At 41.1% G+C, this 26,460-nt stretch overlaps 1 protein-coding gene across 1 annotated transcript; it reads right to left on the minus strand.

Annotated features, from left to right (window-relative positions):
* Nucleotides 1–582: 582 nt before the first annotated feature.
* On the minus strand, nt 583–25,649 carry Klkb1 (kallikrein B1). The gene is made up of 15 exons (XM_021219564.2): nt 25,537–25,649; nt 24,863–24,921; nt 19,890–20,052; nt 17,808–17,914; nt 14,014–14,173; nt 13,537–13,646; nt 9,082–9,241; nt 8,191–8,300; nt 7,443–7,605; nt 7,239–7,351; nt 6,595–6,763; nt 4,662–4,837; nt 3,520–3,615; nt 1,805–1,944; nt 583–1,241 (listed from the first exon to the last, which is right to left on the minus strand). The coding sequence occupies exons 2-15, from the start codon at nt 24,918–24,920 to the stop codon at nt 1,050–1,052; spliced, it is 1,917 nt and encodes a 638-aa protein (XP_021075223.1). The 5' UTR covers nt 24,921; nt 25,537–25,649; the 3' UTR covers nt 583–1,049.
* Nucleotides 25,650–26,460: the final 811 nt, after the last annotated feature.

The following is a 26,460-nucleotide window of genomic DNA, read 5'->3' on the forward strand; positions in this document are numbered from 1 at the left end:
TGTCCCAGGCTGATCTTGAACTCAGGACTCTGCCTGCCTATGTAAGCACAAATAATAAACTTAGCTGGGTGGGATCTTGCCCTGTTATCACCACTCCCTAAATCTCTTTTATCTCTTTATCTCCTTCAGTGTATCTTTCTGACAAGCTGTCTCATAGTACAGCTGCCTTTGTTCTTTTAGGTCCGTGAATCTCCTTATACAATTCATATTGTATCCTTATATTTTGCATAGTTGAGAAATTATATATTATTGAACTTACGTTTTAAGAATTCTTTCCCACAGTCTTAAGGGCTGTCCTGGCAGAGAGCATATTCCCCAATAACCTAGGCAGAGAGAGTATTTCCTGAAGGAGGAACATGAAGTTTATACGAACAACCCTCACACCCAGCTGGCTCTGCTCCAGGGGTAAGAAACCCTGTCATGCTGTCCCTTCCTCATGGCCATGCAGAACTCTGCAGCAATGACCAGAAAGGTGGTTTAGATGTCCCATCAAGTTCAAGTAGAGCATCTTTTTATTGTAAATGAAATATTACAGAGCTCTCTACTTCCCAAAGGATAGAACCAGGTTTCTCAGTTTTTTGTTCCACACGAAAAGAATAGCATCAGGCTCTGATACACAAATGTCAGAAGTGGACAGAAGGTAGGTAACTCTGAGAGCTACTGAGGTCCAGAGTCAACAGTTACATGAGTTACATGAGAACAGTTACATGGGACTGTGCTAGAATCTGGGGTCTTGCTTTCAATTGCATCACATCTAGACATTTCATTACCTAATAAAACCCTTTGACCATTTTATTTCCTAACAAGCTTGGTGATCTTTATATAGTTCCCATTGGAGCTCCTGTAACTCAAGGCAGGAAACACACTTGAGCAAGGCGCTGTCTTCAGTAACTGTATCTACATTTGCAGTTTTAATCCAATGATAAGGATGTGAGGTAGACACCATTATCAACATTTTACAGACAAGAATCCTGGAGCTCTAGTTTGCCTTGAGAGCAGGTGGTAAAGCTGGCACCAGCTGGGTTCTTCCTCCTCGGTACCCAGCCTCCTCATGCTGGCGATGTCTCCAGAGCTCTTATGTCGCTGTTCTGTGTCTTCTCCAATATCCAGTCCATGTACTCAGCAACTTTGGTGTAGACTCCTGGTTGGTCCTTGCGGGCACAGCCTTCACCCCAGCTGGTGATACCCACCAACTGCCATTGTCCACTGTGCTTACAGACTAAGGGGCCACCGGAATCTCCCTGGGTCACAGAGAGTAGAGAAATACATTGGTAGAGAGCTGTAATGGTGATGATTCAAATAAGGAGCCCCTTGTTCATAGATAGATGTCTTTAACATTTTGCAGTCACACTTTACACACCACTGTGGAGCCTCTCAATTTCCGTGTACCTCATTAGCCATGAAAAAAATTAATTGAATGGTTACGAGGCCAATTTATTCCCTGTCCCATTCTCAGATAAACCCAACAGATTTAGCATCTTTACCACAAGTTCAAATAAATCTTTTCTTGTATTTTAGCATGACCATGGCATGTAAAATTGTCCTTAAATATGGCATGTCCCTGTCCTGACTGTGACATACCTGTCACAGTCAATATATATTCTAATATAACTATTATAAGTAACATATGATATGCATTATGTGTGTTTAATTTGTTAAAGGCTATTTATATAGTCTTCAAATCATTTAACTCTGGAACTTCAGAACCGAAACTAATGAAGTATAACTTTGGAAATTTGCTTTTGAATGAACTGTCTTCAGGGAACTATTGTGTATTTTTTTTCCCCATAGTCTAAGACCTTACCTTACAAGCATCTGTCCCACCTTCTTTGTAGCCAGCACAGATCATCTGCTTGGTTATAACATAATCTCTGTATTTTTTCTGGCATTCTTCATTTGGTACCAAAGGAATAGCAGCCTTTTGTAGAATATTTTGGGTTTCACCTATGAAGCAATCAAGAAGTACCTTTAAAGAGAGGAAATTCAATAAATAGGGAAGTAAGAGGGAAAGGGAGGGAGAAAGGAAGCCAGAGGTGGAGTGAGAAGAGACCGGGAGAGGGAGATGGAGAAGGGGGGAGGGGGAGAGGAGATGGAGAAGCAGTGATCTGTGTTGCCTTCCTCCAGTGAAGTATTTCAGACTCCCTATCAGCCAAGTTACTGCAGACTTGGTTTCTATGATCTCAGGCATCCTCCTATATCAACCGATGCCCCCCTCAGAAAAAAAAAAATGTTGTCTCATACATTTGTACCTTTAACACAATGAATGTTCTTGCCTTTCATTGTTTTAGAAATTCCAATTATAATAAAATGTACAATTTATGAGAATACATCCCAAACATCTGACAGCAGAGAAGTATTTTGTTCCACAACAAATGATACATTTACAAATAACTTAATTTCTACCCATGTCTATATTTCTCAGATGAATGTATGTACGTATTTGTATGTGTATATGTGTGTGTGTGTCCACATATATGTAGCCAAGTAAGCATAGAGGAAAATGAGAATTAATTGAATACAGTACTGACTGGTTCAGGAAATATAAAGAAGACACAGCCAATCATCTACTTTTTTAAAAAATCACTCAAATATGTCTAATGGTGGTTATCTGGCACTAGGTCTAGAAAGAAAGCATTCTTATTTCTAGAGAAATATAGCTCAAGTCTCATCATACAGGGGTCTTGAGTTCAGAGCGACACAATTGACGCATCCATAAACTCAGAGGAAGGGAAAGCGGGAAACCCACCTCTATAGTCTCCACCTTTCAAGTAAAGCTGCACACCCCCTTCAGTTTCAAGTTCAGACAACTAATACATAAATGTGATGTTGTCAGCAGCACTGTTGTGTAAGGGTCACAGGTACTTTGAATTGTAGTTGCGACAGACAGGAAAATGTTGCCTATGCCCATAACTTCTTCAACATTATGGTAGATTTTAAAACAATTTTCTACTGAGTACATTAATAAACAAATACGCTTATCACTATGTGAGATTCTGTTAACAAATACTGGCCTCTGTACTGCAATCTACTTTTCTTCCTTTATGAATCTATGTGATTTTTACATAAAGATTTGACAGCATAATTAGAGGAGATGTCATATTTATTATATTACAAGAAGGCATTTAAATAAAGATTAAGGAATGTTATTAAAGAGAGATGCTGGCACCTTGGCTATGGAAACCAAGGGAGAACTTAGTAAACAGGGACACAGTGAGCACTGAGGACCAGATGGGATTCAGTGGGCTTGATAGCATCATAGGGTCAGTCCTTAATGCAGAGTCATAAAAATAATCTCTATTATGAGTAATATTCTTAAAGGATTAGTAGCTCATTGGTTTTTAATGCAAAAAAAATTATTACATTCTTGGGAATCAGAGGACTAAGAGTTTGGAATGAACAGAAAGTGCATAAGGCTTGTTGAGTGGATCTACAGAAAGGTCATGAGTATGGTTTGCTGAGTGAATCTACTCCATGTGCTTTAGCATGTAAGACAGGAACATTTCACATGCCAGACTGTACCTTGTTCCTTCGTGTAGCCCCATCCAGTCACCCAACAGTTGGTATAAATCGTATTCGTGTCAGCTTTGGAAGGCAGGCATATTGGTTTTTGGAATTCTGAAAGAAAATTTCATGAATAGATGGGAACTTGAAAAATTAGAATCTATCTTTTTCTCTTACTCTTTTTTTCTACAAAGCGACAGAGCAAGAATGACCCATCTGGGACTACTTGCGAGGGGTAGGGAGAACAGCAGGTGTGGGGATGACAAGAGAGGGTGAAGGGTGTGAATACAATCAAATCATACTATGCATATGTGTGAAATATAATGAAACCCATTGCTGAAACTAAAAAGAACGACCCTCCAGCTTTCTGAGCAATTTCTAAAGCCCACAGTTCAAGAAAATTCTCACATCCTGTATGGTGTTTTGGAATGAAATTTCCATGGGGAAGAGGGAGTCTTCAACCAAAATTTATTGGCAAACATACGTCTACTTTCTTATGCCTTGTTTAATAGACACTGTAGCAGAATTCGGCAGCAGAGCAAACGTAGCCACACTCTCCTGGGGCTTTATTGGAATACCTTGCTTAATTATTGCAAGAAAGCAACAAGGAGCTCAGCACACATACAGCAGATATTAGAAGTGGAAGGAGGAAAGCTAAGCTCTCTAAGGTCACATGACCGTTCACAGACACTTGCGGCTAATGGTGCTGGCAGACATTCCGTTTCTGTGGAGTGGTGTGCCTCCAAACAGCTCCATGCTCTGTGTTCCCCTATTGTCAACCAGAATATTCTTAGGCACTAACATCTAGTCCCGTTCACTTTCATATGGATGTATATTCCTAAGCCACAGTCATTCTGCCAATCTTGTCAAAAGATTGGCCCAATGTCCCCAGATGTCAAAATCCTTTCCTCTACTAATACCATACACTCAGTTGCATGCCACTCTGAAAGAGTAATGAAGCTTTTTTTGCCCCTCAAATAGCAGTGAATGTATGGTAGGTCACGGGATTTCTACTGCCCAGGTGGCCTCATCTCTCCCTCCGCCTCACCAACCAGGACACAAAGACAATTGCTGCAGATCTGTCTTCTCACTCAGACTGAAGTGGAAATTGACACCAATACAATTGAGTTGTGCAGTTTCCTCTTAAATATGCCACATACCAGTATAATTCAGGGGCGTCTGAAGCTTTATTAAGGCAATATCGTAATTGCCTTCTGAGATTTTGTATTCCTGGTGAATAATAAGCTCCTTTATTCTTGAGGAAGGCGTCTCTTTCGTAATCTCGGACAGACTTAGAATCCCGCCATATATACGCCACACATCTGGATAGGGAATCCTAGGAGGGAGACAAAGTAACATTGGCATGCTTCCTCGCTCCTTTTTCTTAGCCCATTTTCTTAAAGAGGCAGAGGGAGAAGAAAGACAACATTCCATATGACCTAGTCATTTTTTTTTTCTGGCAAGGCAACCTATCATTGCTTACAGCAGTTGTATTGGACTTCGAAGATTAAGTTTGTAATGACACTTTTTTCCATTTAAGACTTCCTTTTGCCTGAAAAGACTTTTTTTTATGTTTTTCTGTGTGACTATATGAAGCAGGAGCACATATTAAACATTTACTGATAATATATTATAAAGAAATTTACTGCAAGACAATTTTTGATGTATGGAGAATTTTTACCACTTATTAGCAAATGCTCATATTGATAGAATAATGGGCTTGTTTATTTCCACATAAATAATTAAAACATGTCTGAGTATTTGATACAAAAAGGTGAAGAACATCTTCAATGTTTTTAGGAGTCCCTTAATATTTTACTTTTATAACGGATAAAGCTGAGAACTACCACTTCACGTAAATGTGGAGAACTGATTGATAGTCTTAGATTAAGGACCATTTAGAAAGTTTTGGAAACTCTAATATCCAAGCCCAAATTCACTCAGTGAGTTTTTAGGAAACTCAACTAACCAGCTCAAACAACATTGAAAATCAAAGTTTAACACTGTACAATCCAAAGACACACTGTGACAAGTGACATCTTAATATTTCGCTGTTGTTGTTGTTGTTGTTGTTTGAAATTAAACTGTTTTGTTCCTGTAAGAGCAGAAATCCTAAGGCACACATACCACACACACCATGATTCACATCATTAAAGAATCCTCAGTCTGGTAGTGTTTAGGGTACCTTCTGCCGGCACTACACAGCCTGGCTATAGGCACAGTGCACGGTAAGCATGGTGTTGCGGGTCGGGAACAAAGGCTGCAGTGGAGTCCTCAGACACAGCACAGGAGGGGGCTCTCCGAATGCCTCGGGGTTGTTGTGTTATTGTGAATTCATTTTTATCAGTGTTCCTTCAGGGACTCTTTACTGTTGCTAAAAGCTTGGAGACACTCATATTCAGTTGCACTGTGTCCATATAGGATTACAGATCACAGTATGAACACTGTGGCTGAAAACACTCAAGACGTACTTAAAAATTACTTTATGTTTATTACAAGTGAGAATACAGGAGTGCTTCTGTGCCTTTCGAAGAAGCTTTGGGAGAATCAAATTTAGTGTACCAAACCCAAAAACTCTCATTATCCGAGCCATCACGGAGCTGTACTGATTACAATAAGCCCGGGTAGAAATTAAAGGTATTTTGTTGCTTAAAATCTACCTACCTAACCTTTGAATTTTAAATTAACCATGTAAAGGATATGCAGGCTAAATTTAAAATTATAATATTTTCTGGGCAAAGACTTGGAAACTTTTCTTGATCTAAGAACAAATATCTCAGGGCCAAGCAGATGGCAGAGTGGGCAAAGGGCTTGCTTCTGAAACCTGAGGATTCAAGTTCAGATCCCCAACACAGAACTAGGTCTAAGAATGTGCCAGGAGACGAGACAGGCAGATCCCTGGGACTTGCTGTGTAGCCAGTCTAGTCAAAAAGGTTAGCCCTAGGTTCAGTGAATTACCCTGTCTGAACAAATAAGATGAACAAGCAGTACAAGAAGATACCCAAGATTAACCTCTAGAGGCGCGCGCGCGCACACACACACACACACACACACACACACACATTGGTATAATAAGATGACCCTAAAACTTACCCATCAAAGCAATGGGCAGCTGTCAGTATCCATTGGCGATCAATGATGGACCCTCCACACAAATGGTTCTGAGATACCAGCTTCACTTGCAGGCTGACCTGCCATGGCCACTCCCCTAAAGAAGAGTTTGTTCCTCCCACAATACGTGCATTTATTTTTGTTGTACAGTCTGAAAAGTGTTGAGATGTGGCAGGATTAGACACAGATCAGCATTCTTTTCCTTTATCCAAGGAAACTGTCTTGGTTAGGGTTTCACAGCTATGAACAGACACCATGACCAAGGACAAGATTTAATTGGGGCTGGCTTACAGGTTCAGAGGTTCAGTCCATTATCATCAAGGCGGGAACATGGCAGCATGCAGGCAGGCATGGTGCAGGAGGAGCTGAGAATTCTACACCTTCATCTGAGGGCTGCTAGCAGAATCCTGACTTCCAGGCAGCTAGGATGAGGGTCTTAAAGCCCACACCCACAGTGACACACCTACTCCAACAGGGTCACACCTTCTAATAGTGCCCCTCCCATGGGCCCAGCATATACAAACCATCACAGAAACCACAGACCCAATCCCATCACATAAGACCAAGACGTTAATCACAACAGCCAAGCCAGCCATGCAGTTCCGTAACAAACTAACTTCACTCACCAGGGCTGCCCACGAGTTTACACAATCTCAGAGAATAACCGGAGCTCCCCTGGGTCTCGTAGGTGATCCTAGTTGGAGAGCCATCCGTGGATAACCTTAAGGAACATTTACACCTGCAAATAAATGACCGGCATAAAATTAAACCCACATAGAGAAAACTAGAAAACAACTACCTTGCTGATCATCGAAGGAAGGCTTCCTTACCCCACCTCCTTGCAGTCTTGGGGGAGTGATGAGTAAGTAAAAAACTGGCAGCGGATGGTCTTCGTACAAATCTCTTGGCAGACGCCTGCACCCCGCACGAAGGTCACATTCAGTTCTTCCCCTCCAAAGTCAACTCCAGAGTAAATTTTGGAATGGCAGGGTTCTGCACCATACACAAACATCAAAGGATATATAACAGGTCAGGAAACGAGTCACATTGGCCAAGTTTCTAGGGTCTTGAGAACCATTTCATTAACTCTTAGAGGACCCCAAGATGTGCTGCGCCTTGTGGCTGTTAGTGTTTGTCAACTTGACACAAAGTAGAGTCACCTGAAAAGGTGGAAGATCAGGCTAAGAATTGTCTCCCTCAGACTAACTTACAGGCATGTCTGTGGGATGTCCTTTGGATTAATGATGGATGGAAGAGGGTCCAGCCAACTGGGGCAGTGTCAATTCTGGGCAGGTGATATATATATATGTGTGTGTGTGTGTGTGTGTGTGTGTGTGTGTGTGTGTGTGTGTATGAAATCAATCATAGGAGCAAGCTAAAAAGCATCATTTCTCCATGGTCTCTGCCTCTGCTTGAGTTCCTACCCTGACTTCCCTCAGGAATCAGCTATGACTGGGACATGTGAACAAAACAAACCCCTTCTTCCCCAGCTTGCTTTTTTGGTCATGGTATTTATCACAGCAACCAAGAGCCAAACCAGGACACACGCCATGTGCCACCAAGGTGGAGTCACATTACCAGGGCGAGCTTTTCTGCAGGTGAGGAGACTATATCCAGATATAGCATTTTCTTGAGGAATAGGGGGACTTGGTCTTCCACTTTTAGACGTCTTAAGGAAACAAACATTTCTATTAAAAATAAATGAGAAAGAGGAAGAAGACAGCATTAGAAGCACTAGGCAGATTCATATTCTCTCTCTCTCTCTCTCTCTCTCTCTCTCTCTCTCTCCTTCCTTTCTCTCTCTAAGCAACTCCATAAATGGTATTCTTCTGAGAAATTCTCTTCAGTTAGTCAGACTGCAAAACCCCAAAATATTACAGGGCTTAAATGTAAATAGAGTCACTTCTCCCTCTGGCAAAAAAAAAAAAAAAAAAAAAAAAAAAAAAAAAAAAAAAAAAAAAACCTAGTAGGTATATAGACAGCCAGAAAAGAGGACAGAGGATTAAAGTCCACCTTCTAATTAGAAAAAGGAAAAAGAGAAGGCATCAAAAGACTGGTTTGGATTTATGCTACCCACAGTATTGTGTCCACACGCATCCTTCTGGGCCCCACGGCATGCATAAAGGAAGTACTGTGTAAAGATGAAGAGGTCAGACTAGACCCTAGATCCGGATAAGCAGGGCTCTGGTTTCTCATAAGAGTGAAGGACAGATTGCATGAGCAGCTGTTACCCAAGCCAATCCTGAACCTTAATGCCAGTGAGGATGCTTCCTGCTTCCCTTTGCCTCTGCCGCTGTGGTTTGACTAAACAGTATGCTTGTTTTTATGGAAGGGAAGAATCTGCTAATCTGTGAAAAGCATCCAGTTAAACCACAGGCTCCAGCACTGTTAAGGCAACCCGCAAGACACTCGCAAGCCTCTGCTAGGAATGGAAAAGGCTAGAAGGGGGCACATGCCGCTCACACTCACCTCTGTGATTCAGTCTCCCATTCATTCGTGTAGAACGTGAAGAAAAGGCAGTTGGGATGGAAGGTGCAGATGGTGCGACACACAAAGGCATCGGGGGTGATGACCTGGCTTATATTCAGGTCTGCAAAGGCAGAGTGCTGGAAAATATCCATGGGGCAACCTGTGAATTCAGGGGTGAACATTCCTCAGTGACACAGTGCCCGAGTTTGCTTGTCACTAAGTCACTAAGGTGATTATGACAATTGATATTGGCGGGAATCAGCATCCTGAGTTAAAAATTGCCCTTTGAGAGACTGAGGCAGCGTGCGCTGGGGCTGCACAGGTCTGCTATAGGTCCTCTGGGTATAGTTTCCACTCTACTGTTTTAACGGGAATTCCTGAGTGCAGACCTGTGTGTAGCTCTCTGAATCTTGTGCCTTCTCTCATTTGTTTCTTCATTTTGTTCAACTTCAACGTGTTCGGTTTTGTTTTCTTATTTTTTGTTTTGTTTTATTACTTAGAAGCCTGTTTCTTTTCTAATGATAGAAAAGGAGGGGGAGGGGCTGTGGGAGGAGTAACGGGAGTGGAAACCCGGATCAGGATATATTTATGAGAGAGAGAGAGAGAGAGGGAAAAAAAAAATCCATTTTCAATAAGAGGGGGAAAACCTGTTCATTTATCTCAGAATTTGTAGTTTGTTCTTTGCTAAAAAAAGTAAAAGTTGTTCTCCTGGGAAAGACAGCAACTGGGTGCTGTAGAATAAGCAGCGCCATCATTTCTAATAGGACACTAGATGACTCCGGTTTCCCTTATGTTATGACTAAGCCTTGGTAACATTCTGTTTCACGTTTTGTCTGAGTATCATGCAAAGTATTTTAATGAAAAGAGATTAACAGAAGAAAGTCCAGGAGGGTCGGACCTCAAACAGTGTTATCTAGAAGTATAAACTGAAATAAACCTTTCCTCCCTGAGTTGCTTTGGTTACGGTGTTTCATCACAACAACAACCCAAAGTGGGTCACTCTGTTAATGAAAAGTGTTACAGAATATTAGCGAGGCTGGGAGAATACAAGGGCCCATAATCCATCTTGTTTGTTTGTTTTCAAGACAGGCTTTCTCTGTGTAGCCCTGGCTCTCCTGGAACTCACTCTGTAAACCAGGTTGGCCTCAAACTCAGCCTTTACCTTCTGAGCCCCAAGATTAAAGGCAAATGTCACCACAGGCCTGCATTTATCCTTTTTTTTTTTTTTAAATGACTATGTTGAATATTAGTATAATGAGTCAAGTCACTTTTATTTTCTTTTTTTGTATCCCTAGAAATTAACCAAAGGGACATATAATCATGACTAATCCTAGGATAGAAACAAATGGCTGACCTTCAGCAAGAGCTGTGTGGGGTTGAACGGCCCTATATTTGTGCCCCTCCCTCAGATCCACAGCGACCTGGAAAGCAGCCCCATGGATGTGCTGAAAACCAACATGTCAGAATGCTTGGAGCACCTCCAAAGCCCCAGTCCTTCATTCCCAAAGAGTCATCATTCCGTTTGTTTGGAAGCTCCCTGGAAACGTCCGCTCACAGGGCTTAAGTTTATCAGACCTGGCCCCTGTTTTGCCTAGTGTTTCCAGCCCTTTCCTTGAGAGCATGAGTTTGCAGAAAGAAGAAGAAGAAGGACGAGAAAGAGGGGAGAAAGACAGAAGAGAGATGGGGGCGGGGCGTGGGCGTGGGGAGAGACTGTGTACAAAGGAAGGGGGAGAGGAGGGGGAAAGGAGAGGGGGGAGGGGGAGAAGCAATGGATCCTGGTGATTATGGGACATGACATCTGCCTCCTAAGATGAAAATGCAGATCAGAGCAAATGCCAAGCCAACAACAGGAAAAGAGGAGTCCTTTGAATTAGAATTGCAAATAGTATTGATCTATTAACGGGGGAACTATGATTATCTCCAAAGCTTTCAAAGTCCATGCCTAAACTCTGAAAACAAGCCTTTAACCCATGTTGTGATTATAAAAAGATATAGAGATACTAAGATATGTTCTATGGGGGTGTGGTGAGGTGTGGGGGAAGGGGATGTCTCAGCGGGCCCATGCCAGGCCATCCCTTCTACACGAAGGTATAGAAAGTATAGCATAGAAAGGAATTTATTCAGGGCATGGGGAGGGGAGTTAAGCAGGCAGAGAAAGGCAGAGAGGAGAGAGTAGAGAAGTAGAAGCAGGCCATGACATTGTGGAGAGAGGGGGAAGGGAATAGAGAGAGGGGTAGAGCCCAAGGGCAAGAGTGGGAGGAGCATACCTGGCTGTTGCCAGGTAACTGTGTGTGTGTGGGGGGGTGGAGTTTAGACAGAATGCTAACAGACCTCACTTGTTGAGGCTGTGGACAGCACTTGAGGCAGAACAAAACCTTTAAACCTGTGTTTAAAACACCCTTGCAGCAGTGTGTTGCTCTGGCTGGAGTGTGCTTTGCCTGCAGCAAAACTCCTGGTGACGCTTGCTTCCCAGGATGGCAGTATGACCTAGTGGAAAGTCGTGAAGTTGCATTCCACGTGAATTGGGTAATACCTGTTCCCGCTCTCACTGGACTAGGTCAGTTACCCCACAAGGGCAGGTTGCTCTAAACCAAGGCTTCCGTTCGTTCTCTGTATCTTCCACATATGCACATTGACCTGTGATTTTCTACCACGCTATATAGCACAGCGTAAGGTCCGGTGATGGTGAACACTATGTTTAGAGGATACGTTTACTGTGCTTGGCTTGTAACAACAAAATTTTCCTTTAAGCTCGTATAAGCCATGAAGAAGTTGCTCTTACATCGAATGTACCCTGTAAGCTGGCCACTGATGGACCACTTCCTGGTGCAATTGGGCAAAAAATAAAATTACTTAAGTGTTACAAAGTATGTCACTGCCTCAGCTATTCTTGCAAGGTAATGAGGCAAAGATTAAACAGGCTAGCTGCTAAGTTCCGATTTTGTGTGAAATCCTTGCTTGCTGGGACAACTGAGGCACCTGCTGGATGTATATTACAAAATCAAACCTTGCCCACACCCAAATAGAATATGAGTGAATTTGACTTCCCAAAATTATCATGTTGTGGTTTCTGCCTTTATAGTCCTTTGGAATATATATAATATATAATAATATATATTATATATGTAATATATAATATATATTATATATTATGTATGTGTGTATATAATATATTATATATAATGTATATAATATATATGTATTAGTTCAGAATCATGAACTAAATGAGCTCCATTTTTCTTTACATATTTCCTGGTCCTCTGGCATCTGGTTATGGCTGCAGGGTGCAGGCTAAGATAAGTGCAGTAAACCAAGCAGAACACAGTTGAATAAAGAGCCCTATCTCCTGTAGATGAGTTTTCACAAAGGAGAAAATAAAAGGGGGCACTGAAACTAAGTAGTTAACTTATTTAAGCCGTGTGAATGGCACAGCATGGTGGGCATACGATGAGAAAAGAAAAGACAAAAAAGGGAAAGAGATAGGTTGTTTTTGTCTCCTCAGTCTTTCATAGAGAGATCATATCGCAGAATTCAGAACCTAACAGAGGGCCTGGTGTAGAGCCAGCATTGAGTATTGGCACCGATTACTATAAGTGAACTGGTTTCAGTAAACCTCACCCCTGGCACCTTGATGTCCTAAACTGGAAGGCAATTGTCTGGATAATTCAATAGAGCTCCCTCTGTGTCCGAAGCTATAGGGCTTTGTTGATTCCTGGCAATACGCTTACTTAGCTAGATATGGACACCATCGAAAGGCCTTGTGGTCTTCTTTCTGATGGAGCTTCCTTTCCTAGTGATGTTGTTGTAGGCATGTCACAGTAAAACTAGAGGTTTGGGCAGCATAAATGTTATGTCCTATCCTAGAAGTCAGAAGGCCAAAGTAAGTCTTGCTGGGTGCCAGTCAGAGGTTGGCTTGCTTCTGTACCTCTGGAAAGGCAGGTAGGGAGGCCTGTTCTATGACCTATTCAATTTCTTTTTTTTTTAAAGATTTATTTATTTATTATGTGTAAGTACACTGTAGCTGTCTTCAGACACTCCAGAAGAGGGAGTCAGATCTTGTTAAGGATGGTTGTGAGCCACCATGTGGTTGCTGGGATTTGAACTCTGCACCTTTGGAAGAGCAGCCGGGTGCTCTGACCCGCTGAGCCATCTCACCAGCCTCCCCTTTTCAATTTCTGCAGACCACTGGTACCCTTTGCTTTTGGACTCCTCTTCCATCTTTAAAGGCAGCAATATAAACCTTTCAAGTCTTTCTACCTCTGACACTGACCCTTCTGTTTCTCTATCATATAAGAACCCTTAGACTGGACAGGGGCATATTCTGGTAATCCAAAATCATTCTTCAAAGTATTTCCGTGTAATCACATCTATAAAACTGGGAATGGCATGTGGGTATTTCTGGGCACTCTTGTTTAGGGCATCGCAATCACAGTAGAATAATTGTCATCTAGTTACCGATCTCTGAAAGTGCACAGGGCTTGAGTGAGAATCCAGACACCAGGTTGTCCACTGACTTTATGCTGGTGGGTGTTCCACTTGAACTGTGTTTCAGCAGGCAGTTCTTCCTGAAGGTCAACAAAAGATGTCATTATGCTTCCTTTGTTGCGGTGCGGATAATATTCGTTATCGAATTGATAACCACAGAGGGGCACAGTTGGGTATCGTTAATCAACAGACACTTTTCCCTTCTGTGAATGGAGTGGCAGACACCATCGCCTGACACTATGCCCATACACAGCCTATCAGTCAACTAAATGAAGTTTACTACCTTTGGGAGGAAATTACTTAAGTATGTAAATAGGGAATAAACTTGGGACAGGACTGGGGACTGCATGCCCTTTGCACCTTGACTGGAAGGAAGCAGATTGCTTTTCTCCACGCAGGATGCTAATGTATCCCTGGAGTGTCCTCTCGGAACTGTGCCTCACTCACCGGTACTCTGGTCTGTGAAATGCACTTGTAGCATATGTGAAAAATTGGCAGTGAATATTATTTGTGCACAGTTTCTGGCATTCTTCAATACTGTCGGTCTTAGAGATATTAAAGTTGGACCCTCTCATATCAAGTTCTTGGTATATGTCTCGGTGGCAAGCTGAAAGGAAACACAGAGACATTCGACCAAACTTCTTTTTAGACACACATAAACCGCTCTTCCCTCAGAGTCATTTTTGAAGGCTGGTATCCCATTTTGGTGACTTCTCTGAGAAGTCCAGAAATTAAAATGCTTATTGCATGTCTAAATTATCAAACACTGCTGGATATTAGCTCACCTTCGCTGTGTTTACCCGACCCCAGCATTAAAAGCAGGTTACTTTGCTTCTTAAACTGCAAGGGGTATACAACAATACAGACCAATACAGCTTCCACATGGAAACTATCAGAGGCACTGATAAGCAAAAGAGGCAGCAGCAACAGGGATCCTGATAGTGTGCGCCAGAGACACAAAGTATTTAACAAACGGCGAACCTTTGACTTCTAGGTCAAAAACAAAACAAAAAACAAACACACACACACAAAACCCTAAACCAACAACCACCACCAACAAAGGAAACAAACAAATAAAAACAAAAAAAAAATCATGTTCTGTATCAGTTTCTCTTTCCTTCACCTATTCAGATCTGATTGTTATTTGTGACTGCTCATCACAACACTGATGCCTGTGTCGTCTCTTTTAACAGACTGTCTCAATTTATTTATATGCACAGTGAAATCATTTCCCTTCTTGCTTTAAACCTTTCTTTAAGTTCTATCATCACCGTCACCACTAGCAACATGGCCACCACCTCAGCCATTACATCCTTTCTTGTCCTTTCTAGACTGGCTGGTTTGGAACTCCTGTGGTAACCATGGGAAGCCCCAGTAAATGTAAAAGGAGCAGATGAAGTCTGTGGTCTGCAGTCTGAGGACCACGGGTGAAGGAGCAATGGCTTAGGCCCATGGGTTCTCAGCAGTAGTGTTTAGGAACAGTTGGCCGGTGTGTACAATGACCAGCAACTTCACCTTCTGCTCCAAGATGATTATAGACCAAGAGGAGAGACTGCCTGACCTCCCTCTGAGACTAGGTAACCCTTCCCCTGTGTTGTATGCAATAAGCATCCTGGGGGTTAGGGGTTCGGTGCTCATAACTCACACTATTCCAGCTTCCCTGCACAAGGGTCTGTGTGTCTGTCCTTTCTTCTTCTCTTGATGTTCTTACTCAGATTTCCAGGACCCAAGCCATGCTAGGTGTGGCAATCTCGAATTTCAGATCAGGCTGGCTTTGAACTTAAAAATGTTCTTTGCCTCTGCTTCCCTGGTGCTGAGATGATGGCTGGTGCTAGCACACCAGTTTTTAAAGGTTTCTTCAATTCTATTTAAGCATCCCTCTATTGAAATTAATCTTATACATTAAAAATAGTTGATTCTTTTAAAAGAAATTAAGCCAAATTAAGCTCTCAGGCTCTGTTTTTAAGACAATGTAATTAGATACTCAGTTAAGCAAGCAGTGTGTGTGTGTGTATGTGTGTGTGTGTGGTAGCACAAACAATATTCTATTGTACATAACTATAAGTTTCTAAGAATTGTGAAATTAATTAAACACAGGAGACACTATGCATATACAAACTAATAGAAAGGAGATGAAGGGGTTTATAACCCCATAGGAAGAACAACAATATCAACCAACCAGACCCCCCAGAGCTTCCAGGGACTAAACCACCAACCAAAGAGTACACATGGAGGGACCCATGGCTCTAGCCGCATATATAGCAGAAGATGGCCTTGTCAGGCATCAATGGGAGGAGAGGCCCTTGGTCCTGTGAAGGCTCGATGATGCCCCAATGTAGGAGAATGCCAGGGTGGGAAGGTGGGAGTGGGTGGGTGGGTGGGGGAGCAGCCTCATAGAAGCAGGGGGAGGGGGGATAGGGTAGGGGGCTTGGGGTGGGGGAGGGAACCAGGAAAGGGGATAACATTTGAAATGTAGACTATCCAATTTAAAAAAAAAAAATAAAAAGGAAAGCATTATGTTAGGATGTAGGGGTGCTAAACTCCCAGCAGTTTACAGGATAGGAAACTGTAAATTGGAAAAACGAGGTTCTTTTACATTTGCTTCAGATAAGAAAAGAAATGAGCTGAGGGTTGGGATGGGGTAGTAACAAATAAAAATATTGTCTTAACGATTCTCTGTACATTTTAAGCCGACCTCTCAATAGTTTTTACTAAAACTGGTTCCTTGAGATCACTTTTTAACTTGAAGATATTTCTTGAAAGTATTTGGAAGAAAGTTACAAAGGAACTTTAGAGCCAAACTCAGCAAGGAAGATTAAGTTAGGGGGAGAAAAATATAACTAAGCAGCTTTGGGGAAGTCACAATAGTTCTATTTTTTTTTTTTAAATTTTGTTGTTGGTCACAATAATTAGACACAACACTTCATCAAGTAATATATAGCAAGTTATATTAGTTTATGGGTTTGATCTTGTAAGATAGAGGAAGTATTTCACTTCAGGATATATATATATATATATATATATATATATATATATATATATATATACATACACTGATATATATCAGTATTTATAGCTAAGCCATTGTCATCCTTCATTAATTGCCTAAAATTTAAATTGCAGACTCTGAATGTTTATGTGGTGAGAGGGTTGTTATTATTGGGGCAAAATGAGAACATTTGAAATTTGAACCTACAGAATGAAGAACGTAAAAACAAAGCAATATAATCGAACTCACCACCTCATTCTTTTTTAGCACTTTCACTTTCTAACAGTCCCTGTCATCTTATAAAAATGCCTTCTTTGTCCTAAGCCTTTAAGATGGTATGTGCATTAAGGTGGTGTGTTCTAAGACATCAGTTGCAACAACAGTCACAGAGAAAGCTCTCTAACATCCTAGCGTTCGCATTCCTTGTAAGAAATACTACACTTAGCAAGATCGACAGAACTCAGTCTTTCAGTCTGGACTGAGTGGCAAACTGTAAGATTTCTTAAACCAGCATTTCACAACCATTTTGCCACCCATTTTGGAGGGGTTGAAAGACCCTCTCAGAGGGGTCTCCTAAGACCACTGGAAAACACAAATATTTACAACTATGATTTATAAGAGTAGCAAAATTACAGTTATGAAGTGGCGATGAAAAGTTTATGGCTGGTGGACACCACTACAAGAGAATCTGTATTAAAGAGCTGTAGCATTAGGAAGGTTGAGATCCATTACCAATGGCCCCAGTGGCGGCCAGAATGTTTTCTGCACCAACTCCGGGCATTCCCATAGAGTACCATCTCCCCCAATTTTAACAATCTAAACTGTCTCCAGACATTTCCAACTGTTCTTTGATGAAGAAACGGCGAAGTCAGTTCTGGGGGTGACCACAAATTACCCCAAAGTTCACTTTGGGATGAGATGTCCTCTGAGTCTTATCTAAAAAGTCTGTTATGGAAACAGGGACGGCCTGTTACCTGGGTACACATTCTTGTCCCACAAACCTTACATTGTGTGTGAATACCATAGATAATAGAGACCCGTTAAGGCTGAGCATTATAACGGATAAAGAGGTGAACAGTACCAAGATGGAAGTACCCCCTTCTTACAGCCATGATGCTACCCCAGCTCTGTAACCTTTTTTGATGTTCTCTTCTAAAAGTCCATCATAGGATAAACTTTGAGCAAAGGCTACTCTGAGTTTGAGTGTTATTAACTCAAATTTAGTTGGGGAAAAAAAAGATCCACATCTTACCACTCATTTGATGGCCACACTGCTTTAAGGAATGACCAGAAATGGCCCCTGTCCGGTATATTCTTGGCAAAGTCCCTGTAATACTCTCTTTCATGAAGCAACCAAACCTGTTTTAAAAGAAAAAAAAATCGCATTTTAAAAGGGGAATAGAACAAATACACATTAAGAAGTTATGCAGCATTTTGTATATGTTAATAAATAAAGCCGGGGGTCAGGAAACTAATAATAGCATTGCCTTGACACTTGGAGAAGAGAGCATTCTTAGGACAAATTCATGCTATCTACAGCATTGTTTTTCTTATTGTTCACGCTGTGGAGAGCCAACCACACCCAAGGGTTGATGATTCTTTCCTTGGAAAGTGGCTCCTCTTTCCAAAAGATCATTGGTTTTGTTCTTAGTTCATGTGGTACTGAAGAGGAAAGCCTGGGCTTCAAATATGCTAATCAAATGCTAATTAATCATCGCCAGCCTTTTCCTCCCCCACCCCATCCCACCACCCCAGCTTTTATTTAGTTTACTTTGAGAAAAGATCTTGTTAACTTACACAAGCTGACTTTAAACTTAATGATTCTCCTGTCTGAAATGTCTACATTTTCTAAAATGGTGGTTATTGTTATAAAGATTTTAGTTTACTTTTAAAAATCTGAATCGGCTATGAGTTAGGTCTGTATGTGATGTGCATCTGGTGTATTGATTCCCGGTAGTTTCCATACAATGGGAGGCGTTTTTTTGTCTTCAATATCAACTCTATGTTAACTTTGCTATTTATAAGAATCCTAGAACCTGGTGCAATTTTTTAAAATGTGAATCTCACATACGGTCTGGGTTGGTTTGGGTTTGTTGTTGTTGTTGTTGTTGTTGTTTGTTTTGTTTTTTGTTTTCTGGTTTTGGTACAGATTAGCATGTAGGGATCAGAAAATGAGTTTTAAAATTCTAATTCTGAAATTCACATAGATTGAAGATGAAAGTTATGTGTCTGGAAAAAGAAGCAGAAATTTACATTTGGCTACTGATCAAATGAAAGAAAATTAAGGTAAAATTTCCAACTATATCTTTAATACTTGTCCTTGACAAAATTACCACCTAATAACACACACACACACACACACACACACACACACAGAGAGAGAGAGAGAGAGAGAGAGAGAGAGAGAGAGAGAGAGAGACACACACACACAGAGAGAGAGAGAGAGAGAGAGAGAGAGAGAGAGAGAGAGAGAGAGAATGAATGCATATTCTAAAAGTGTAAACTGGTTCACTACAGGTACTATTGAGACTTGCCTACTAGATCTCAAATCAATAAGCAACAAAATTCCTGGTTTATACTTTCTCAACTTTGCTTATAAATATGGTAGCTAGTAAAGCAATTAAATATATTTCTTTATGCAGGTGAAATTGTCACCATCTACCAGAAAGCAATATATATGATTAAAATATAAATTTGATAGTGAAAGTATAAAATGCACTGTGATGTTCCCCGGCTTCCTTTTCAAACGATTACTGTAACTGGATAGAAATTCACTGAGTTGTACAGTCTCTGGGTCTGGTTAATTTGGTTCTGTGATTGTTTTGTTTGCAGCATTTGTAATAAATTAATGCACAAATGAATAAAACAGAAAATATGTAATGCAATGCTATTATGTGCTGAAGAAAAATGAAATCACAAAAATTGTAGGAAAATGGATGGGCTTAGAATGTTTAATAAGGGAAGCCATATAATCTCAGAAGGAAAAAAAACCCTCATGTTCTCCATAACAGATGTACATGTGGGGGAGAATAACATGTTGAAAGTGAAGAAAGGCTAAGTATTGCAGTGTGAGGAAGGACCCTTTCTTGTCCATGCTGTCTTCAGGCCTTGGCTGTAGCATCACTACCCCCTACCGCTGTGAGCCAGTGCTGTGGTTGTTTACACTCTGTAGCTGGGTTCAGCACTCTTGTCGTGGCATTGGAAAGGCACAGCCTTGGCTCTTCTGATGCAAACAGTCTTTGAACACTCTGAGAAACATGGCACCCTTTTCTCATACAACAGGAAGCAGTTTGAGCAACGTCTAACCTGGCAATGACAAACCGTCACATCTTACCGTTTATCTGTCTCTTTGGGTGGAGTCACGGCGAGAAAGCTGAACAGCAGGCACCTGGGGTGAAATGTGCACATCTTCTGACAGTACTGGGCATCTGGGGTGTAGATGGCAGCTAGATCCCCACCTCTGAAGAAGGTATTTTTATACAGCTGAGTCATACACCCTGTGATATAAAAGTTGATTTGGGGGGAAAGTGTAACCATTTTAATAGAAAATGTTACTCCTTTTTTATTTATCCTAACGACTACCCTAAGATCTCTACAACTTCACCGGTAGAATGAAACATTATGACAACTGTCAAACAATACAGCATGCTATTTATAGTCATCTTATGGACATTTATGCATAAAAATTGACTCTTTTTTATTACCTATGTAATAATCTGTGCATAAATTATCTATTAAAACATAGTATAATTTTTTCTGCCTGCTGTCTAACATGCTGTGAAAACAACTCACTTTAGAAATGGAGATACAGCATTTTTTCAAAATGCTTTTAGGACAACACTTGGAGGGCAACTTGAGGTCAGGAGCATTATTTGCATCTCTCTTTTTCCCCCCCTTTCTCATGAAAGAAGTCAATAACTGAGTCTCAGAGTTCAGATGTGGTTAATATCACACAGTGAATAAATATCCTGGGACATAAACTCACCCTTTCTGACTCTCAATCCTGTCTGTCCCCTTTTCTAACATGCAGTGTTACATGTTGATGTTAAGCCAGCCTTATTTAAGCAAAATAGTAAATATTGAGTACTGATTTTCTATAGCTCATTTCTTGATAAAGAAAATGCATTTGCAGAAACCCACACTCAGAGATTTTACGGGGGGGGGGGAGAGAGGAGAGAAGAGAGAAGAAAGAGAAGAGGAGAGAGAGGAGAGGAGAGAGAGGAGAGGAGAGAGGGGAGAGAGGGGAGAGTCAGAGTCCTTAGGACACACAGCTCTGAATGGTATGTCTCCATCAAATCCTTCCCCCCAGATCTTAGGGATCCATCCATCTGAAAGAGAAGGCAGAAGGACTCTAAGAGCTAGAGGGGCAGGAGGACACCAAGAAAACAAGGTCCTCTGTATCAACTAAGCAAGGCTCCTGTGAGCAAACAGAGACTGAAGCACCAGGGCCTACATAGATCTCCACAGCATCCTCTACGAATATTTTGTAGCCCTCAGCTGAGTATTTTCATGGCACTCCTGAATGCGTCTCTGTCGCTTGAGCCTTCTCTTGGGGGCTCTTCTCCTGTTGGCTTGCCTTGTCCAACTTTGCCGTGATGGTTTCTGTTTCATCTTATCATATTTTATGTTGCCTCTTAGAAACCTTGTTCTTATCTAACGAGAGGCAGAAAGGGGGTGGAGGGGGAGAAAACGGGAGCTGGGGAGGAACTGGGAAGACTAGAGGGAGGGAAAATATATAATCAGGATATATTGCATGAGAGAAGAATATTTTCAATAAATCAGAAAAAAGGCTAAATAATTTTCAAATTAAAAAAACAAGACTGAAAGTAAGCTAACTTGAAAATAAACTGAGATACATTACTTCTGCTGACTCACAGCTCCATCATGTGGGTATCCTGCACCCCACATATCATTAGAGAGCTGTCTTTAAATCCAATGAAGAACTCGGATCTCCCTGAAAGGATTCCGTTCAAATCTTTGTACTCAGCTTTCCACCTTAGGCAGCCTGTCCATTTTCACCAGTCAAGTTTTTATTAATTATGCAATCCTCCAGTTGCCCACGTTGCCGTTGCTTCTCAAGGAATGGCTGCCTAGACAACATGCCTTTCGATAAGCACCGAAGAGTTAAGAATTTCTATGTTCTATCGATATGGGGATCCTGCCACTGAGTCCAGTTTGGATGAACCAACCTAGCAATAATGTTTTTCTTCTTTATCAGAGGAGTGTTGCCATGCCTACCTCTTAAGTCAGGTTTATATTTGGAAAGAGCAGATATTCCTGGGTAGATTCTCCTAGGAATATATGTTCCCAAGTGTACATCCTAAGGTGTCCCATTTGCACAACGCACCAAATAGTAGGCCCAGTGGTGACGGTAGCTAAAAGAGACTTGTTTTTTTATGTGGTTAGCATCTCATAATTATCGGGCAGAGACTCCCTTGCCATCCCATTGCACAGACACAAATTGTGATCAGGCAATAGCCTGGAAGTTTCTATCCTGCAGTTGAGTGTTGGTAAACTAACATGTGACTCATCCAATGAGAAAGAGTGACTAGACATGTTCAACTGTGGGACTGCTTATCCTCCTCAGTTGGTGGTGGCAGCAATGATAAGGAAGGTGGTGGTAATGATTGTAACAACAGCCGCCTTGTTTGTACAGAGTCTATGTAACCTAAACAACCTGTAATGGTGCCTTTCAGTTTTCAAATTGACCGCATGTCCGTGGACGTGGGACGGGCTATTTAGTCATATTAAAATTTTACACAATCAAACAGAAAGAAAAGGAAAAATGCCATAAATAAATTAAAGCATCTTAACTCGAAAAACTCGAGGTGAGTGGCAGAGAGAAGGCTGAGGAGCCTCCACAAGATGTCCCTTCATCTCCACACGTGCTCCACGGCATATGTGTATATGTGCACATGCGTGTGCAGACATAGATACAAAATAGGTAAATGCTAAAACGTTTTAAACATTCAATGTCAGATAGGAAAAGATAATTTACCAAAGGAATATAAGCAACTGTAAGTATACGGAAGCTGCTAACAGTGCAGTGGCCACCTTCCCTAGATAAGTGTCTCAACTGTCCCACATCAAAGAATCCCCTCTTTGCAGAAAATGGGCACTGTGATGGTTTGTATGTGCTCATCTCAGGGAGTGACACTATTAGAAGGTGTGGCCCTATGGGAGTAAGTGTGGCCTTGTGGGAGTAGGTGTGTCACTGTGGGTGTGGCCTATAAGACCCTCATCCTAACTGCCTGGAAGTCAGTATTCTGCTAGCAGCCTTCAGATGAGGATGTAGAACTCTCAGCTCCGCCTGCACCATGCCTGCCCACTTAGAATGGTGAGCGGGAATAGGCATGGGTTACTTTGTAGCCTGGCAGAGAGTCATCTTGCTGAATTGGCATCCAGACTTCCTCCTGAGGAACCATCTCCGAGTGGTGGTCCACATGGTGCTGGAGGTAGTGCTTCGGCTGTTGATGCTCCAGCTGGAGCTTCGGGCGCAGCCAATCAGACCAGAGCCAGAACTGCGCGCAGTGCTGGTGCAATGACCTGCCCAGAGTTAGTCTGTAGAAGGCTCTTTCTCAGACTTAGAAAAAGGCTCAGATTTACTTTTATTTTCAAGTCGACTTGAGCTGCTGGTCCTGCCTTGCTATTGTGCATCCTGAGATCAAGGCAGCAGCGTCCAATGCAGTAAATCAATGCAGACACACTGTGCACGGGTGCCATCATTGGGCAGTGTCTAAGTATTCCAGAAGCCATTCACTGGGCACATGGGTTTCTAAACTGTTAAACTCATTTATATTAAAGCTGTATTGCTTGATTTTCTTTCATTTGTGATCAAAGCCAGCACACAAATATTGATTGTTTCAGTTTTAATCTTTGTTAACCTAGCTGTTTAAACCAGTGTTGTGAACCTGTACATTTTATTTTTTTAACATAAAATTTATATAATATTGACATCTCATTTCTAAGAGATTTTATTGTTAATTCATTCCCATATGCTTGAGGGGAAAACCAGAGAATGCTTGTCTAGAAGCTAATACCATAATGCATGCCATAAAACCTTCAAAGGTATTCACACTTCTCTATCTAAAAATTTTATTTCCAAAAATTTAATCTATAGAAATAATTGAATATGTGCATAGAATATGCACACATACAAAAGATCCATAAAGAAGAACAAATAACAGAAATGTTCATTTGCACTAACAATAGCTATAAATAGCAAAGGTTAAGTTCAAAATTATTTTTTTATGTTCATAGTTTTTCATTAAAATTATTATTCATGAATAACACTTTATACAACAGATAGATTCATGCAGAAAAATGTGAAAGACTAGAGAAAACATTAGCGAACATTATTTTGTACTTTAGGACTACATAAAGTACTTGTTTTCAAGTATTATATGTATTTCCATGTCTCACTTTTCTATCATGATCGTGAATTTTATAGCCATGGTCCATAGCATCTCTGGTTATTACTCCTCATGTTCAGTTGGTTTGAACATGGCAGTAGTCGTGGTACAGAATAGCAGTTACAGATGATGGGCCAGATGGAGGGAGCAGAGAGGGACAGAAAAGAGTTTACCTAGAGAAATGACTTCTACTTACAAGGACAAGCCTATCTTTGCCAAATACTTGAGAGTCCAGAAAACAATCCTTGAGGTGTGGCTACATCTAAGTCAGCTTTGACTCAGAATACACCTGTCATGTTACGCCCGGGGAAATCTCCCTCTATAATGACTGTTGAGAGGAGCTGTTCAGGGTCATGCTCATATTCCGAAAAGTAAAAGAATACACAGGGAAAGAGCCCTGCCATCTAGTGTTGAAAGCTGTCTGTCCACTCTACCAAAGGGATACTATACTAGTGAAATCCAAAGCAAGTACTTTCCGTTCAGAAATGGCTCTGTATGCCTTATATAAAAAATACCATATGCTAATCAGATACTTGGATTGGACTCAATTATTATGCAATATCTGATATTCTTTCCAATTTTCAGGTAGAGTTTTTATTTAGAAGGCTGATAATATAAAAACAAGCAACTCTTTTGGGGGTGGGAGAGGCTCAGTTAAAGAGTAATCTTGAAACAGAAATTTCTGCTAACAGATGCAGTGATGTCTCTAAGTTCCTCCCGCTATCCATCTGTGTTTGGGGTAATGGTTCTAAGGAGAAGTTCTGGCCTTGGAGTATAAACGGCTGCCTTTCCCCCAAAGCAGTACAGTTAAAGGCTTTCTCCAGGAGTGGTGTAGTTTGCCAGACCGTTCCTCTCACACACACTATTAATCTGAACTCCTAAAGCTAATACTTACCACAGGAAATGGTAACAAACAAGGAAACAAAATAACCCAGTTGGTTGAATAAAATCATCCTTTGAAAGAAAAAAATATACATATGAGTACTAGGTTGAGATCATGTTTACCATATATTTAATAGACAATTTAATTTAATGTAGGCTTCGCCTTTTTGATAAATGTCTAAGTTGCAAATTACAGCACATAATCACCAGGAGAAAGAAGATTTGGGTGTGGGATGTTTTGTATTTAGAAAATTAAAATATCTATCATGCTTCCCAAGATACAAATTGAGACCTCTAGACTACTATTAGTGTGTATTAGTGTATTTATTGTTAATTTTGAAGATTTATTTCTATTAATTTTGTAAAGAGGGTTAATACAAATAATTAAACACTTATTAAATTTCTAGATTAATACAAAATTATTATGAATAAGGACAATAATATCACCCACAACCTTCACAGAAAAGGACATCTTTGAAAGGAATCAAAAACTTATTCTTGGTTTTAAAATATTTTGCATTACTATATTTGTATAGAAAGAAAAACAACTCCTTGTAGATTTTCTAAACACTCAGGAAATTAGTGCATTATACCAATGGACTGTTTTTCATGCAGAAATAGTTATATAGAAGAAAAAAAAACAAGACACAGTATATAAAGAGAACGAGACTGGTGGAAAGCAGCTACCTGGAAGGATGGCCGCGTTGTGGTTCTGGAGGAGGATTCTTCACATGAAGATGGTCTTCAAGCCCTCTGAATATGGCACCGAGAGCGGTCTTTGCATGGCTCCAGTGTTGACACTGGGCTTCTGGCGTCAGTTCAACTGTTTAACCTGTCAATATAGTCCACGGACATCCCAGTCCAGGTTCCGCTACTTAATATGTTACCAATTCCAGGAAGTCATATAAACACGATGACAGAGCTGGAGGTTCCAACATGGGTCCCTTTGCAGAAGAATCCATGGAAACAATTCTCCGTGCACAAAAATGCCTTCCGAGTTGTTAAGGAATCCAGATAAGAGGTTGCACCCCCACAACCCCGGGTGAAAATGTGGACCCAGTGAATATGCATTGAGGAATGTTAGACTTTTCATATTAACCACGAAACCCTTCTACCAATCCTAAGCAGCACAGCATGGAGACGTGTTCCGAATGCATAAAGAAGAGTGATATAAACATTACTTTTCACGGGTCCTAAAACAAACCCGTCCCAGGAAATCCCAGTATCTGGCCAGACGCTGCAGACCCAGGCTCCAGGATGATAACCTCAGGCCCAGCCACCGGGTCTACCCCAGTAGGATCTTTTTCAAGACTGTTACTGTAGATTCGGGAACAAACCCATGCCCATGCACTTGAGTTTGGACATGTCCTCTGGAGGCTCAGTTTCCGGGCTCGTTTCAACATCTGCACTTTAAGCCAGTCCTCGATCATAAGATCCTGGCCCCACTGAACTGGGTATCCAAGCATGAGCCCAGGGACTCAGTCATCAATGTAACCGCGATGGATCCTGATGCCAGGCTATTTTTCTATAGACCCGAGATTCAAACTTAGCCTTGCACATTCAACTTTAACTGCACAGTTGGCTAGCCCAGAATCTATTGAGGAGATAAAT

Source organism: Mus pahari, chromosome 19 (genome assembly GCF_900095145.1).
Source record: "Mus pahari chromosome 19, PAHARI_EIJ_v1.1, whole genome shotgun sequence".
In the NCBI taxonomy this organism is placed as follows: domain Eukaryota; kingdom Metazoa; phylum Chordata; class Mammalia; order Rodentia; family Muridae; genus Mus; species Mus pahari.